This window comes from Pelophylax lessonae, assembly GCF_965119305.1.
Source record: "Pelophylax lessonae genome assembly, chromosome: 6".
In the NCBI taxonomy this organism is placed as follows: domain Eukaryota; kingdom Metazoa; phylum Chordata; class Amphibia; order Anura; family Ranidae; genus Pelophylax; species Pelophylax lessonae.
Genome location: NC_138773.1, coordinates 331,268,584 through 331,286,473, shown reverse-complemented (window position 1 = coordinate 331,286,473; position 17,890 = coordinate 331,268,584). Strand labels below are relative to the sequence as shown.

General features: G+C 47.6%; 1 protein-coding gene across 1 annotated transcript in view; it reads left to right on the top strand.

Moving 5' to 3' along the window:
- Positions 1–17,890, top strand: part of ESYT3 (extended synaptotagmin 3) — an 81,808-nt gene that overhangs the window by 52,747 nt on the left and 11,171 nt on the right. Inside the window, exons 8-17 of the mRNA XM_082261917.1 lie at positions 5,485–5,605; positions 6,434–6,610; positions 8,190–8,272; positions 9,151–9,199; positions 9,989–10,078; positions 11,354–11,416; positions 11,690–11,752; positions 12,240–12,308; positions 15,589–15,651; positions 17,582–17,668. Of these exons, the coding sequence (XP_082118043.1) occupies positions 5,485–5,605; positions 6,434–6,610; positions 8,190–8,272; positions 9,151–9,199; positions 9,989–10,078; positions 11,354–11,416; positions 11,690–11,752; positions 12,240–12,308; positions 15,589–15,651; positions 17,582–17,668 (865 nt within the window). The remainder of the gene's footprint in view (positions 1–5,484; positions 5,606–6,433; positions 6,611–8,189; positions 8,273–9,150; positions 9,200–9,988; positions 10,079–11,353; positions 11,417–11,689; positions 11,753–12,239; positions 12,309–15,588; positions 15,652–17,581; positions 17,669–17,890) is intronic.

The following is a 17,890-nucleotide window of genomic DNA, read 5'->3' as shown; positions in this document are numbered from 1 at the left end:
GATAGTGTAGTGTGTGAGTGTAGTGCAGTGTTTAACACTGCATTACATAACATGTAGTGCTGTATACAGTGCTATATACCCTTTTTTTTTTATAATTGTCAGCCGTTGTTTTTCTGACTGCTACGCTGGTGTTCCCCCTTTTTTTTGTATTATTGTATTATTTTTTATAGTTTTTACATTTCTGTCAGCGTTCGTCCTCAATTTAAAGTGCACCAAACATTTTCAGTGCATCCAATCACACATTTCCCAGTTTCTATTAAATTTGGGCAATAAGCCCCTCCCCCGTGTCTGGAAGGCCAACAAGGAGAATCAGACGTTCCCATGGCACTGTGAGGGGGCCAGCAGCGTCTGTGTCCACAGGCAAAGATGGACGCGGTTGGTCTTCAGGCAGGACATCATTTCCTCTGTTTAGTGATGTTGCCTGTGCTATCCAGCCACAGCATACAGAGGAGGGGGGTGGACTGGCTTACTAAACCATCCTCATCGACCTCATCATCCTCCGTCACCCAAGCAGAGACTAGTGTGCAGTCCATTGCAGCTGCCAGAGTGGCTAAATCTGCCTCCTTGTCCACAGCTACTCCGGCCATAGCCCCAGCATCAGGCATGGAGGAGTCAGCTGAATTATTTGAGCACAGCGTCAGCCACTTGCTCCTTGACTATGCACAGGCATTACTTGATTCAGATATTGGTTCCAAAAATAGATAAAGGGAGGAACATGAACCTACAGAGCGGGGAGAACACTGCTACACAAATTGGCAGTCTTGTTTCCCTAGCTGCAGTTTTTTACAGCAAGGCCAATTCTTGATTTCATCAGGAGTACCTCTATAGCAGGGATCCTCGAACTACGGCCCTCCAGCTGTTGCAGAACTACACATCCCATGAGACATTGGAAAGCTCTGACATTCACAGACATGACTAGGCATGATGGGAATTGGAGTTCCTGAACAACTGGTGGGCCATAGTTTGAAGACCCCTGCTCTATAGGGTTACAGTGTGAAGGCACCTCCGATACCCAGAGACCAATTTTTCTGCACCTGTTGCTTCTATCCAAAGTCTGCAAAAGAGACACCAGAATTTATCTTAAAAAAAAAAAAAATCATTATTCTTGACCTGATTGTACTATAATTTGGCTTTGCTTTTTTGCAAAACTGTTTTCCATCCAAAGTCTGCAGAAGAGACACCAGAATTTATACAAAAAATCTCTAATCTTGGTCCCAGAGCACCACATTGTGGCCTCCTCCTACAGACTGGCTCCCCAAATTGTTATTTACTGAATAAAGAAAGTTTGCAGAGAAAATCAATTTAAATGTCAATTTCTCTTTCATTCATTGACGGACACAGCTTCTGATCTTATTAACCATTGGTTTATACTGCCCCCTACAGGAGTAGGGCAATTACGTGTGGCCCTCTGCTGCTTTCAGGGACCACAGTACCTTGTAAATTGACAACTGTAGGTTCAGAGGGTGTCACCAAGACAGGAAATTAAGAGAAATCTCTCCAGCGGGGACACAAATCTGACCTCCCCATTCCACTCTGTTGTATATTAAAGTTTTGTCTGTCTGGATGTACAAAGCCGTCAGATTGTATATCTGGGTGAGAGATCGAGACTTCAGTGAAACCCGACAGACCAGTTCCAGAGGAGGACCGGCACCCGCCCTGTGGGAAACTGGCAGAGCGTGCCAACGTCCGCGCCCTGATATACCATTGGCTGCCATGGAAACCTGACCGGAGTCTAAGGGCCGGACGCATTCCTTGCTTTATCTACCAATTGTGATAAAACACCCCTCAATAATCCCAGAACAGCCCCAGTGACACCGCCGGGCATATTCTCCGGATTTCACATTGATGGGGTGTAAAGGGTTAATTGCAGCATTTACAACCCGACAAACAGACGGAAAGCCCATAAAACGGCGGCTGGGATGGGCGAGTCTCTGTATTCCGCATAACGCCAAACCTAAAGTCTCCCCGAGGCTGAAATGCTGAAACTTTCCTCATCCCGGAACATTCTACAGAACTCAGCCTCAATTCACACAGCAAGTCCAATGAGATTGGGGAAGTTGGTCACATGACCGAAAATAAAGATCCTTATCCTTATGAATCCAACCCAATAAGAAGAAGGTCCTACATTGCAGATCGCCTCTCCTCCGATGTGTGGTGTCTGCCAGTGCCGGTACAAGGTTATCCAGAGCCCAGGGCGACAATATAAAACTGCCCCCCCCCCCAAAAAAAGAAAAGATATACAAGCGTCGTGTCAGCAAAAATCCCCCCCCCCCCAAAGAGACTGAGCGCTAGTCTGCATATTTACCACCTAAACATAAATTCCCCCTTCTCCCAGTACAAATCCACTTCCCTGCTGTAATCATCACTCTTGGCACAAATGCCCCCCCCCCCCCCCCCCCAAAAAAAAAATCACCCCTTCTAGCGCAAATCCTCTACACCTAACATTTCCCCTCTGAGTATACATCTTCTCCATTCCACTCAAATCCCCCCCTCCAAGCATAAATCTTCTTCCCCACGTCCCTCCTCCGATCACAAATCCCCCTAAATCACTACTTTTAGCTTCCCCCCCCAAAAAAAAATTCCCTCCTAGAACAATAATTCCTTGCAACCCCCCAAATTCTCCTTTCTAACACAAGTCACATACCCTTTAATCTGCTTGTGGCCCCCCCCCCCCAAACTTACATACCTCCAGCACAAATGCCCCCCCCCCCCCCAAAAAAAATCACCCCTTCTAGCGCAAATCCTCTACCCCTAATGTTTCCCCTCCGAGTATACATCTTCTCCCTTCCACTCCAATCCCCCCCCCCCCCAAGCACAATTCTTCTTCCCCCACATCCCTCCTCCGATCACAAATCCCCCCCCACCTAAATCAACACTTTGCCACCCCCAAATTCCCCCTCCTAGAACAATACTTACTCCCTTGCCCCCCCCCCCCAAATTCCCCCTCCTAGAACAATACTTACTCCCTTGCCCCCCCCCTCAAATTCTCCCTCCTAGAACAATATTTACTCCCTTGCCCCCCCTCAAATTCCCCCTCCTAGAACAATACTTACACCCTTGCCACCCCCAAATTTCCCCTTCTAACACAAATCTCATACCCTTTAATCTCCTTGTGGCTTCCCCCAAACCTCACATGATACCACAGTGCCCAGAGCATCCGACCCTCCTGCCCACCCCTTGTCCCGGCCCTGGTGTCTACATTCGTTTTTCTTTTTCAAGGTATTAACATTGTAAGGACAGAATACACTTTGTTGATCCTGACAGAAATGCTGTGTTCTTGTCCCTGAACTGAATGTTTCCTGTGCACTGCAGCTTTCCCAGCTGCCTTCTGTTAAGTACCCCCCCTCCCCTGTGTAATGGAGGGGAGGAGGAGGTGCTCTGTAGTCCTCTATAAGGCAGACAATGGAGGTGTGAAAAGTTCTGAGGTCTGCAGATCACTATGAACCCTCTGGATCCCTGGTGCCCAACATCTGGCCAGCCAGATCTCTGTGTGCCTGCTGCACCTGGGCCGGTCTGTCACTTTCTGGGCACCAGTGCAGGGTGGCAGTGGCATGCCGGGTGCTGGGACGCTCTCTGCACCCAGCACTATAATGAAGCCCCATCTGCTGTCCAGGGGAGTGATCTCTGCCCATATAGTTCCAGCCGGTGTAAGCACTGTGCAGGAATAAATAATCCTGCAACTCGCCACCGATGCAGGGGATCATAGGGGGGTGAACAGCATTGCCACCATGACCACCAAAGGTGGGGCTATTACTGCAATCACTGACACCAATTCTGGGGCTTTTATTCTGGTCACTTGCACCAATGCTGGGGGTTATTTTGGCATTCATTGCAACCCATGCTGGTGTTTTTATTGCAGACACTGAAACCAATGCTGGGGGATTTATTTCAGTCACTGGCACCAATGTGTTGGAGGTGGTTATTGTGTTCGTTGACACCAATGTTGGGGTTATTATTGGGTCCCTTGACTCATAATGCTGGGGGTTACTACTGCATCCATTGACACCAATTCTGGGGGTTGTTATTGCGTACATTGACTCCAATGCTGGGGGTTATTATTGCGTCCACTGACACCAGTGCTGGGGGTTATTATTGCGTCCACTGACACCAGTGCTGGGGGTTATTATTGCGTCCACTGACACCAGTGCTGGGGGTTATTATTTGGTCCACTGACACCAATGCTGGGGGTTATTATTGCGTCCTCTGACACCAATGTTGGGGGTTATTATTGCGTCCACTGATACCAATGCTGGGGTTAATATTTTATCTACTGGCACCAATTCTGGGGGTTATTAGTGGAAGCAATAATAAACCCCAGCACTGGTGTCAGTGGACGCAATAACCCCCAGCACTGGTGTCAGTGGACCAAATAATAACCCCCAGCACTGGTGTCAATGGACGCAATAACCCCCAGCACTGGTGTCAGTGGGCGCAATAATAACCCCCAGCATTGGTGCCAGCAGACGCAATAACCCCCAGTATAGGTGTCAGTAGATGCAATAATAACCCCCAGAATTGGTGTCAATGGACGCAATAATAACCCCCAGCATTGGTGTCAGTGGACACAATAATAAACTCCCAGCACTGGTGTCAGTGGATGCAATGGGGGTTATTATTGCGTCCACTGACACCAATGCTGGGGGTTTTAATTGCGTCCACTGACACCAATGCTGGGGGTTTTAATTGCGTCCACTGACACCAATGCTGGGGGTTTTAATTGCGTCCACTGACACCAATGCTGGGGGTTTTAATTGCGTCCACTGACACCAATGCTGGGGGTTTTAATTGTGTCCACTGACCCCAATGCTGGGGGTTATTATTGCGTCCACTGACACCAATGCTGGGGGTTTTAATTGCATCCACTGTCACCAATGCTGGGGGTTATTGTATCCACTGACACCAATGCTGGGGGTTATTATTGCGTCCACTGACACCAATGCTGGGGGTTGTTATTGCGTCCACTGACAACAATGCTGGGGGTTGTTATTGCGTCCACTGACACCAATGCTGGGGGTTTTAATTGCGTCCACTGACACCAATGCTGGGGGTTTTAATTGTGTCCACTGACCCCAATGCTGGGGGTTTTAATTGCATCCACTGACACCAATGCTGGGGGTTATTGTATCCACTGACACCAATGCTGGGGGTTATTATTGCGTTCACTGACACCAATGCTGGGGGTTTTAATTGCATCCACTGACACCAATGCTGGGGGTTATTGTATCCACTGACACCAATGCTGGGGGTTATTGTATCCACTGACACCAATGCTGGGGGTTATTGTATCCACTGACACCAATGCTGGGGGTTATTATTGCGTCCACTGACACCAATGCTGGGGGTTGTTATTGCGTCCACTGACACCAATGCTGGGGGTTATTGCGTCCACTGACACCAGTGTTGGGGGGGTTATTGCGCCCCTGGACCCCAATGACGTTGAAATGAATAAAAGTGAATCTTTTTTTTTTTTTTTGTCTGTTGCAGTGACATGTCAGACGGGATGATAGTGGATCTTATTGCCTCCTACTTGGTGCTGCCCAACCGATTCACGTTTCCTCTGTGCAGTAAGGTGAATGCTGCCGAACTGAGATTCCCAGTGCCACAGGTGAGTCTTCATATGGGGGGGGGGGGGGGGATCCTTTATAAAATGCTGAAATTATAGAGGTCTGTATCCAGGGGTAATGTATGTGGGTGGGGGGAAGGTGACAGTATATATCTGTATCAGTTGGGTAATATATAGGGGGGGGCAGAGGTGACTGTATAGCTCTGTACCTGGGGGTGATATATAGGGGGGGGCGGAGGTGACTGTATAGCTCTGTACCTGGGGGTGATATATAGGGGGGGGCGGAGGTGACTGTATAGCTCTGTACCTGGGGGTGATATATAGGGGGGGGCGGAGGTGACTGTATAGCTCTGTACCTGGGGGTGATATATAGGGGGGGCGGAGGTGACTGTATAGCTCTGTACCTGGGGGTGATATATAGGGGGGGCGGAGGTGACTGTATAGCTCTGTACCTGGGGGTGATATATATAGGGTTGGAGGTGACTATCTATCTATCTATCTATCTATCTATCTATCTATCTATCTATCTATCTATCTATCTATCTATCTATCTATCTATCTATCTATCTATCTCTGCATCCAGGGATGATATATGGGGGCAGAGGTGACTGTATGTATATATCTGTATCCAGGGGTGATACATAGGGGTACAGAAGTGACTGTATAAATCTGTATCTGGGGGGGATATATAGGTGGGGACAAAGGTGACTATATCTCTGTTTCCGGGGGTGATACTTAGGGGGTACAGAGCTGATTTGTATATATCTGTATCCAGGGGTGATATATGGAGGGGGCAGACCAGATATTTGTCCATTGTGGTATATAGAATATAGTGTCCTCTGTGTGATAAAGAATGTATTCCCTCTTCAGGGCGTACTGAGAGCTTATCTCTATGAAGCCGAGAACTTGATCCCCAAGGACAATTACCTGAAGGGCCTCATAAAGGGGAAGTCTGACCCATACGCCGTCCTTCGGGTGGGAAATCAGATGTACAAAAGCAAAACGATACGAGAGAACCTGAATCCTCTCTGGAATGAGATGTATGAGGTAAGATGAAGGATTATTCCCTCTGAGGTCAATTCACTGTGAAGACGATTAGGTGATCACTCTGGTGACATATAGATTGTCCCTCCACTGGCATCGTTTGGCCCAGGAACCTTGGGTGCTTCAGCCAAACAGTGCCTCCTGCTCTCCAAACCCTCCTCTCCAAGACTGAAAGCTAATACCAGCTCTGTTACCCCCCCAACCATCGTACACAGACAAGGTGTTGAGTTAAAACCAAAGGAATGACTGTTTATTGAACAGAAATACAGGTTTTTATACACTTCAAAAGTAGGTCAGTCACCACATGAACAATAAAACCAAATATTACCCAAAACCTCACACAATGGTTAGATAACGAGGTACAGCTGACACATGGCTAATCCCATCGTAAGAACAAATTAGCCAACAAACAAACAATAGGTGACTCAATTAACAATGGGAATGCACACCTAGGAGGCACACAATGGGAGAGACGCATGTAACATAGACGGTGATCCCACCCCAATTCAGACTGACCAGCAACAGCCTACAACAGTCTGAGACAAATTCAAACCATGTGCCAGCAATCTGATACAGTGCAATTAATTTATATTTATAGATCTCTTGAGGGATATTGTTGGTAAATATTTCTGTCCCAAGTGAAGGATTCTCTCCCACCCCAGTCTACAGGAGGGCCAATATATTCCCTCTGACCATTAACCTGTACAGGATTAATATTACACCTTTCCATCCACTCCAGAAGGGAAGCTTTATTGTCCTTATAAAAGTAATCCAAGCCTCGCTCTTTGTTCATCAAATTGTTGTCCGTCAGAGAATGATCTGCTCTCTCCATGGGCCATAATCAGTGGGTAGGAGGCTTGCCCCTAGTCCTCTCCAAAAGCCCTTGTCTTGGTTGGAACTGTCACAGGCTGGAGGGACATGAGTGTGGACAAGGGGCTGGAGGGGCAGAAGGAGGGACATGAGAAGGGGGAAAAGGGGACTGGTGGGGCAGAAACAGGGACATAAGGGGGACAAGGGACTGGAGGGGCAGGAAGAGTTAATTAGTGGGGACGAGGGACTGAAAGGGGCAGAAAGAGGGACATGAGAATGAGGACAAGGATCTGGAGTGGCAGGAAGAGGGACATGAGAGAGAGGACAAGAGACAGGAAGAGGGACTTGAGAGGTAAGACATGGGACTGGAGCGGCAGGAAGAGGGACATGAGAGGGGGGACAAGGGACTGGAGTGGCAGGAAGAGGGACATGAGAGAGGGGACAGGAAGAGAGACTTGAGAGGTGAGACAAGGGGCTGGAGGGACATGAGAGGGGATAAGACTGGAAGAATGGGGAGAAAGAAAGAGAGGGGGAAAGAAAGGACTGTAGGGGCAAAAGGGGAATGTGTGATTTTAGGAGCCCAGTGTCATCCTTGTCATTAAAAGAGATAAAATAAAGATAAAACGATCATTCTATACATAGACAGGAAATTGAGATCTTCTATTGCTGCAAACTGATTGTCTTCAGTTGGTGGGGTGATGTTTGGCACCCATTGCTGTACCCAATGTCTCTCTATATTTGCTGACTGGACTCTTCTCTGTCTTTGTTGTAGTTTGTGGTACATGAAGTCCCCGGGCAGGACCTGGAGATGGATGTTTTTGATGAAGACCCTGATAAGGATGACTTCCTCGGCAGGTAAAATGGTGGCCAGTCACGTGGGGTGCAGACCCTGCACCTCTGTGCAGTTCGTGTGCAAAAAGTGACTGCTATGAGCAGCGCAACACTGGGGGGTGGGAATCCGTATTTTTGTTTTTACGTTCATTCTTTATTTATGCATTGAGAATTTTGAGAACACCATTTTTTAAAATGTTTTCCCCATTGTACAGGTCAGGTAAATATACAAGTTTGAAAATGAATGTCATATTTGCCTATGTAGCTAATAGGGGGAGCTTTAGGCCTTTATTCGCCTTGCTACAGAAAAAGGTGGTTGTATAACAGAGCTCAATAGTTAAAGCTGACTTTTACTGATGCAAGTTAGTCTGATCAGTAGCTCCTCCCCCTGCATAGTGACACCTCCCCCTTCCCTGCCTGCTGTGTTCAGATGGGCTTTGTGGAATTTGTCAGACAGTCTAAAGGAAAACCTCTTCTGCTGTGTCCTGTGTAGAAATCCCATAATTCAGTGCTACATTTCACCCTGTATTCAATGTTTGTAACATTTCTAAAAACTTATCACACATCCGGTTCCAAATGTCTAAACTTTAGGCCATTAGAGATGTAGTGAGAGATCTCCGCTTTGTTTGACTACAAGGAGATTTAAAGTGAATCCCATCCCAGCACTGACTGGGATCACAGAGCAAAAACATTTCCTTTCGCTCTTTAAAGCTCCAGCTGCCTGCCCACCACTATGCAGGAGAATCGGAGAGAGCGAAGGCAGCCATTGCTCAGCCTGTGTATTAATCATTTTTATGTACAGATTACTTAGTAGGGATCCCCTTTACAGGAGGGATCAGAGTGTTTGTGCGGTGTGTGCATTAACCCCTTAAAGTGATTATTGTCCTATATTCTGTCCACAGCCTGGTGATTGGTCTGGAAGGAGTGATGAAAGATCGGGTTGTAGACGAGGTAATTGTTTCTTTGACTGTGCTGTTATTTATGCTGTGTACAGTGCCAATAGTATGCCATCATTTAGGCTGTGTATGGTGCCTGCAGTGTGCCATCATTTAGGCTGTGTGCCGTCATTTAGGCTGTGTACAGTGCCGGCAGTGTGCCATCATTTAGGCTTGTACAGTGCCGGCAGTGTGCCATCAGTTAGGCTTGTACAGTGCCGGCAGTGTGCCATCGTTTATGCTGTGTGTGATTCCGGCATAGTGCTGTCATTTATGCTGCTGGCAGTGCGCTGTCATTTATACTGTGTCTGTTGCCGGCAGTGTGCTGCTATTTAGGCTGCGTTACGATTCCGGCAGTGTGCCGTCATTTATGCTGCGGGCAGTGCGCTGCTCGGCATGCAATATCTGCATCATTCAGGAAAGGCCTCTTTTCAAGCACAGTTTTGGGGTTCCCATTCAATGATCTGCCTGAGAACAAACGCCTCGCCCTGTATATAGATGGAGTGGATGCTGGTGAAGAGAAGTCTTTGTGATACCTTCACCTCTATGATGGCTGGTAGTATACAGCTGGGAGCAGACAGCGAATATTCCCTCCATTCTGTGATTTTTGGGGCCAATCAGAGAGGAAGTGAAGGAGGTCCCCTCTGCCCGGTTTTATATACTTGGGCCCCTAAATCCAAAGCTGCACAGATGGTGTTCTCCATTGTAGGACATCCACATGTACAGTCCATTCAATCACCAGAGGAGGGACCCGGGGCCATCACTCTGTTCTCTCTGTAACCAGTGGCTCCTTTATATTTTCCAGTGGTTTCCACTCTGCGATGTGGTCAGCGGATCCGTTCACCTCAAACTGGAGTGGCATTCACTGCTGGCCAACCCAGAAAAGTTGTGTGAGGTAAGTGACTGGCTCAGTCTGTCCATCTGTCCGTCTGGAGTTCAGGTCATGCTGGTGGGACTGTAATCTGGAGTTTTATAGTTCAGTTTCGTGGTTGGGTGAGCGGGTCATTGGTCACACTTACAGCTGCCTGGTTGGGTGAGCGGGGTCATAGGTCACTGTACAGCTCCATGGTCTGGTGAGCGGGTCATAGGTCACTCTACAGCTCCTTGGTCTGGTGAGCGGGGTCATAGGTCACTCTACAGCTCCGTGGTTGGGTGAGCGGGGTCATAGGTCACTCTACAGCTCGGTGGTTGGGTGAGCGGGGTCATAGGTCACTCTACAGCTCGGTGGTTGGGTGAGCGGGGTCATAGGTCACTCTACAGCTCCGTGGTTGGGTGAGCGGGGTCATAGGTCACTCTACAGCTCTGTGGTTGGGTGAGCGGGGTCATAGGTCACTCTACAGCTCCGTGGTTGGGTGAGCGGGGTCATAGGTCACTCTACAGCTCCGTGGTTGGGTGAGCGGGGTCATAGGTCACTCTACAGCTCTGTAATCGGGTGAGCGGGTCAAAGGTCACTCTACAGCTCTTTATTGATTTTACAAGCTCTGTAGTTGGGTGAGCGGGGTCATAGGTCACTCTACAGCTCTGTGGTTGGGTGAGCGGGATCATAGGTCACTCTACAGCTCTGTGGTCGGGTGAGTGAGTCATAGATCACACTAAAACTCAGTAAACAGACGTGGCCTGACAGGGAATCATGGAATTGTGGGATATTCAGTGTTAGAAAATGCAATATGTGGTGTCCTCGCCTTCTGCACTCGGTGTATGACAGTCCATTGTTTTGCCATATATAACCTTTTCTGTGTCTCCCTCCTGTGCTCTGTGTATGATACTCCTGTATGCTGCCATATATGACCTCTGACCAATCCCCCTGTACTTCTGTATGACACTCCATTGTGTTCCATATATGACCTTTGACCTTCCCCATTTCTCCCTCCTGCACTCTGTTTATGCTGCCATATATGAACTCTAACCTCTCCCATCTCTCCCCCTGCACTCTATATATGGCATTCCTCTGTCCCGCCATATATGACCTCTGACCTCCCTCCCCCATCTCTCTCCTGCACTCCTGTATGCTGCCATATATGACCTCTGATCTCTCTCTCCTGCACTACATGTCTGTCAGTCCTGTATGCTGCTATATATGACCTCTGACCTTCTCCACCATCTCTCTCTCTCCCCCCCCCCCCTCCTCCTGTATGCTTCTATATATGACCTGTGTCTTGTCCTGGTTTAGGCTGGGAATGGTATGACCACCGCAATGGTGATTGTGTATCTGGACAGCGCCAGCGGTCTGCCTGTAAGTATATAAATTATTATCTTTATTTGTGAAGTGCCACCATAGAGGGTAGCGCTGTACATGAGCCGATGGTAACCTGCGGGATTTCCTGCACTCCATCTAATTGCTGCAGTGATTTTGGTACAGTGCTTCCTCTATGGTGGGACCAGCGGAGGCGGTCCTTTCATTGGCGCCTCCCATTTGGGTCATGCTTTTGACTAGAAAAAGAAAACTTTGAAGATGTTGAGCAGACGGTGCAGATTGTCACTTCATGTATTTACTGCCACTGAACAGGTGATAGTTAAAGCCCGGAAGTCTCCTTTCTCTGAAGTTCTTCGGGGAAAGTCCCGACACACGGTAAATGAGAAACGGCAGTTTGTGTCAGTTTGGATCCAGTGGAGAGATCCGAACGTTCTTCCGTAGAAATCTCTTCCCAATTATTCTCCTGGTAATTCTCTCCACCCGTCTCTACCGTCCCCACGCCTGTCCGTGTTGTGTCGTCATCCTACCCCTGTCCATGTCTGTCACCCGTAGAGCTTACAATCCACAATGGAGTCCTGTTTTATGTCTCGTTAATTCTACAACATGGATGATTGTCCTGATGGTCCCTATAATAGCCGTGTTTTATGTCTCCGTATTGATTGTCCTGATAATGATATTGGCACCTCTGTGTATCGTCAGATCCCTTCACCCTCCTCCGTCATCAGAACGTTCCTCCCAGAATCCTCCTGGAAATCGTCTGTTCTGCATGTTTTCCGTTTGCATGACCCGCTTTGTACATCGCAGTCCCTCCATTTCATCATAAAACATCTTCTTAAAACAGAATTTTTTTTTTATCTTATAGAAAAATCATTTTGAATATTCAAACAATGAATACAGCGGCATAGCACAGAGATACACGGCGTACGCCACGGTATGTACCCTATATATAATCTCCTGGTATACGGCATACTCCATTGTATGTACTGCATATATGATATCTTGAAACATGCCATACTCCCATGGTATGTACCCTATATATGAGATCTCCTGGTACATGGTGTATTCCATGGTATGCGCCCTATATATATATAATCTCCCGGTACACTTCATACTCCATTGTGTGTACTGCATATATGATCTCCCGAAACATGGCGTACTCCATGGTATGTACCATATATATGATCTCCCAAAACATGGCGTACTCCATGGTATGTACCATATATATGAGATCTCCTGGTACATGGTGTATTCTATGGTATGCACTGCATATATGATCTCCCGAAACATGGCATACTCCCATGGTATGTACTGTATATATGAGATCTCCTGGTACATGGCGTACTCCATGGTATGTACCCTATATATGATCTCCTGAAACATGGCGTACTCCATTGTATGTACCATATATATGATCTCCTGAAACATGGCGTACTCCATGGTATGTACTGTATATATGAGATCTCCTGGTACATGGCGTACTCCATGGTATGCACTGCATATATGATCTCCTGAAACATGGCGTACTCCATTGTATGCACTGCATATATGATCTCCTGAAACATGGCGTACTCCATTGTATGCACTGCATATATGATCTCCCGAAACATGGCATACTCCCACGGTATGTACTGTATATATGAGATCTCCTGGTACATGGCGTACTCCATGGTATGTACCCTATATATGATCTCCTGAAACATGGCGTACTCCATTGTATGTACCATATATATATGATCTCCCGAAACATGGCGTACTCCATGGTATGTACCATATATATATGATCTCCCGAAACATGGCGTACTCCATGGTATGTACCATATATATGATCTCCCGAAACATGGCGTACTCCATGGTATGAACTGCATATATGATATCCCGAAACATGGCATACTCCATGGTATGTGCCGAACATATGATCTCCCAGTACATGGTGTATTCCATGGTATGAACTGTATTTATGATCTCCCAGTACACAGAATACTCCATTGTATACACTACATATATGATCTCCTGGTAGATGACGTACTCCATGGTATGTACCATAAATATGAGATCTCCCGGTACATGGCATACTCCGTGGTATGTATCATATATATGATCTCCCGACACACGGAAGGTTGGCTGGACATCCCCAAGGACAAGGTTCAGTACAGCAAACTTTCTCAACCAGGGTTCCCAGGAACAGAGGTTCCTCTAAGATCATAGGGGTTCCACAAGCAGTGTTGAATATATTATCTATCTTCACTAACCCTCAGTGTAATAAGACACCTATCCACTGGTCCCCAATGTAAGAGGGTACCTACCCACTGGTCCCCAATGTAAGAGGGTACCTACCCACTGGTCCCCAATGTAAGAGGGTACCTACCCACTGGTCCCCAATGTAAGAGGGTACCTACCCACTGGTCCCCAATGTAAGAGGGTGCCTATCCACTGATCTCCAATGTAAGAGGGTGCCTATCCACTGGTCCCCAATGTAAGAGGGTGCCTATCCACTGGTCCCCAATGTAAGAGGGTGCCTATCCACTGGTCCCCAATGTAAGAGGGTGCCTATCCACTGGTCCCCAATGTAAGAGGGTGCCTATCCACTGGTCCCCAATGTAAGAGGGTGCCTATCCACTGGTCCCCAATGTAAGAGGGTGCCTATCCACTGGTCCCCAATGTAAGAGGGTGCCTATCCACTGGTCCCCAATGTAAGAGGGTGCCTATCCACTGGTCTCCAATGTAAGAGGGTGCCTATCCACTGGTCCCTAATGTAATAAGACACCTATCCACTGGTCCCCAATGTAAGAGGGTGCCTATCCACTGATCTCCAATGTAAGAGGGTGCCTATCCACTGATCTCCAATGTAAGAGGGTGCCTATCCACTGATCTCCAATGTAAGAGGGTGCCTATCCACTGGTCCCCAATGTAAGAGGGTGCCTATCCACTGGTCCCCAATGTAAGAGGGTGCCTATCCACTGGTCCCCAATGTAAGAGGGTGCCTATCCACTGGTCCCCAATGTAAGAGGGTGCCTATCCACTGGTTCCCAATGTAAGAGGGTGCCTATCCACTGGTTCCCAATGTAAGAGGGTGCCTATCCACTGGTCCCCAATGTAAGAGGGTGCCTATCCACTGGTCCCTAATGTAATAAGACACCTATCCACTGATCTCCAATGTAAGAGGGTGCCTATCCACTGATCTCCAATGTAAGAGGGTGCCTATCCACTGATCTCCAATGTAAGAGGGTGCCTATCCACTGATCTCCAATGTAAGAGGGTGCCTATCCACTGATCTCCAATGTAAGAGGGTGCCTATCCACTGGTCCCCAATGTAAGAGGGTGCCTATCCACTGGTCCCCAATGTAAGAGGGTGCCTATCCACTGGTCCCCAATGTAAGAGGGTGCCTATCCACTGGTCCCCAATGTAAGAGGGTGCCTATCCACTGGTTCCCAATGTAAGAGGGTGCCTATCCACTGGTTCCCAATGTAAGAGGGTGCCTATCCACTGGTCCCCAATGTAAGAGGGTGCCTATCCACTGGTCCCCAATGTAAGAGGGTGCCTATCCACTGGTCCCCAATGTAAGAGGGTGCCTATCCACTGGTCCCCAATGTAAGAGGGTGCCTATCCACTGGTCCCCAATGTAAGAGGGTGCCTATCCACTGGTCCCCAATGTAAGAGGGTGCCTATCCACTGGTCCCCAATGTAAGAGGGTGCCTATCCACTGGTCCCCAATGTAAGAGGGTGCCTATCCACTGGTCCCCAATGTAAGAGGGTGCCTATCCACTGGTCCCCAATGTAAGAGGGTGCCTATCCACTGGTCCCCAATGTAAGAGGGTGCCTATCCACTGGTCCCCAATGTAAGAGGGTGCCTATCCACTGGTCCCCAATGTAAGAGGGTGCCTATCCACTGGTCCCCAATGTAAGAGGGTGCCTATCCAATAAAGCCCAATGTAAGAGGGTGCCTATCCAATAAAGCCCAATGTAAGAAGGCACCTATGCATTGATGCTCAGTGTAAGATGAAATCTATCCCTGGATCCTCAATGTAAGAGGACACCTTTCCCCTGATCCCCACTGTAAAAGAACACTGCAGTCTCCATGATTTGTGTTTCTTCTTCTGTAACAATTCTTTAATTTTATTTATATTTAATTTTTATTGAAAATAAATTGTTGTAATCTATAACACCCCCCCCCCCCCCCCCAATTGATCGATGACTGTTCTGTTCTCTGCAGTATGAAAAGGAGCCGACATCGTATGTCACCATGACCATTGGGAAGAAGACTGTGAAGAGTAAGGTGAGGGAGGATGGTTTATTTTCTATTAGAAATCACTGAAAATCCCAATTGTTTAATTCTTACAGTGAAGCCAAAAAAACTGACGAGTCCTTCATTCATCTGCCTTTACTAAACTAAAACGCTGCGTGCCGAACTTCAAACTAGCAGAAGGAAAGCTCAAAACTAATCTTAGAAAGTATTATTTTAACAAGATTAGTTGATGCAGTATTGTGGTCTCCTTGTAGTGGGGTTTCCAGTGTTGTCTCCTTGTAGTGTGGTTTCCAGTGTTGTCTCCTTGTAGTGTGGTTTCCGGTGTTGTCCCCTTGTAGTGTGGTTTCCAGTGTTGTCTCCTTGTAGTGTGGTTTCCAGTGTTGTCTCCTTGTAGTGTCCTTTCCAGTGTTGTCCCCTTGTAGTGTGGTTTCCGGTGTTGTCTCCTTGTAGTGGGGTTTCCAGTGTTGTCTCCTTGTAGTGTGGTTTCTGGTGTTGTCTCCTTGTAGTGGGGTTTCCGGTGTTGTCTCCTTGTAGTGTGGTTTCCGGTGTTGTCCCCTTGTAGTGTGGTTTCCGGTGTTGTCTCCTTGTAGTGGGGTTTCCGGTGTTGTCTCCTTGTAGTGTGGTTTCCAGTGTTGTCCCCTTGTAGTGTGGTTTCCGGTGTTGTCCCCTTGTAGTGTGGTTTCCGGTGTTGTCTCCTTGTAGTGGGGTTTCCGGTGTTGTCTCCTTGTAGTGGGGTTTCCGGTGTTGTCTCCTTGTAGTGGGGTTTCCGGTGTTGTCTCCTTGTAGTGGGGTTTCCGGTGTTGCCCCCTTGTAGTGGGGTTTCCGGTGTTGCCCCCTTGTAGTGGGGTTTCCGGTGTTGTCCCCTTGTGTGGTTTCCGGTGTTGTCTCCTTGTAGTGTGGTTTCCGGTGTTGTCCCCTTGTGTGGTTTCCGGTGTTGTCTCCTTGTAGGTTGGTTTCCAGTGTTGTCCCCTTGTAGTGTGGTTTCCGGTGTTGCCCCCTTGTAGGTTGGTTTCCAGTGTTGTCTCCTTGTAGTGTGGTTTCCAGTGTTGTCTCCTTGTAGTGTGGTTTCCAGTGTTGTCTCCTTGTAGTGTGGTTTCTGGTGTTGTCTCCTTGTAGTGTGGTTTCTGGTGTTGTCTCCTTGTAGTGGGGTTTCCGGTGTTGTCCCCTTGTAGTGGGGTTTCCAGTGTTGTCTCCTTGTAGTGTGGTTTCCGGTGTTGTCTCCTTGTAGTGTGGTTTCCGGTGTTGTCTCCTTGTAGTGTGGTTTCCGGTGTTGTCCCCTTGTAGTGTGGTTTCCGGTGTTGTCTCCTTGTAGTGGGGTTTCCGGTGTTGTCTCCTTGTAGTGTGGTTTCCGGTGTTGCCCCCTTGTAGTGTGGTTTCCGGTGTTGTCCGGTTCCTCACCAATAGTTTCCATTGCCCACATTTACCACAATAGTATCAGTTTTCCCCGTTGTATGATGGCTGTAAGCCTCACCCTGCGATTATCAGAGGAATGTGATGGAGAGATAATTATCCGTGTATCCAGGACTCGGTATTCCTCGTTATGTACTCGGCTCCGGCTTCCTCCTTCGTTGCAGTCTCGGTGTTTTATTCCTCTGATGGAAGTCTATGGGTCTGACCTGTCTGAGCGCAGGATGGGGGAAGAGAAATAAGAGAACTATAAATAAAAGTTTAAGTCCCACAAATATTTATTCCATTAAAAGAATCCAATAAAATTTCATAAGTGCACCCAACACATTTCGGGGGCTCAAGGGCGTTCCCTTCATAAGGGATTGAGGTGTTTCATTCAGATGATGAAGGCACACTTGAGCCCCCCAAATCAATTTGGCTACATTTATGGATGTGTTTTTTTTATTTTTTTTTCATTTTTAACAAAGTAAATATTTGTTGGACTTTTCCCTCTTCCTCCGATGGCGGTCATGTGACTTTTATGTGTAATGCAACCATTTGCATCTTTCTGCAGACGTGTTCCACCACTAAGGACCCGGTGTGGGAGCAAGCCTTCTCCTTCTTCATCCAAGATGTCCACATGCAGCACCTTCACCTGGAGGTAACCCCCCACAGTCACATCAGTCTCTGTACAAGAGGAGCTTACACTCTAATGTCCCCTCCCCCACAGTCACATCAGTCTCTGTACCATAAGAGCTTACACTCTAATGTCCCCTCCCCCACAGTCACATCAGTCTCTGTACCAGAGGAGCTTACACTCTAATGTCCCCTCCCCCACAATCATACAATATTATTATTATTATACATTTATATAGCTCTGACA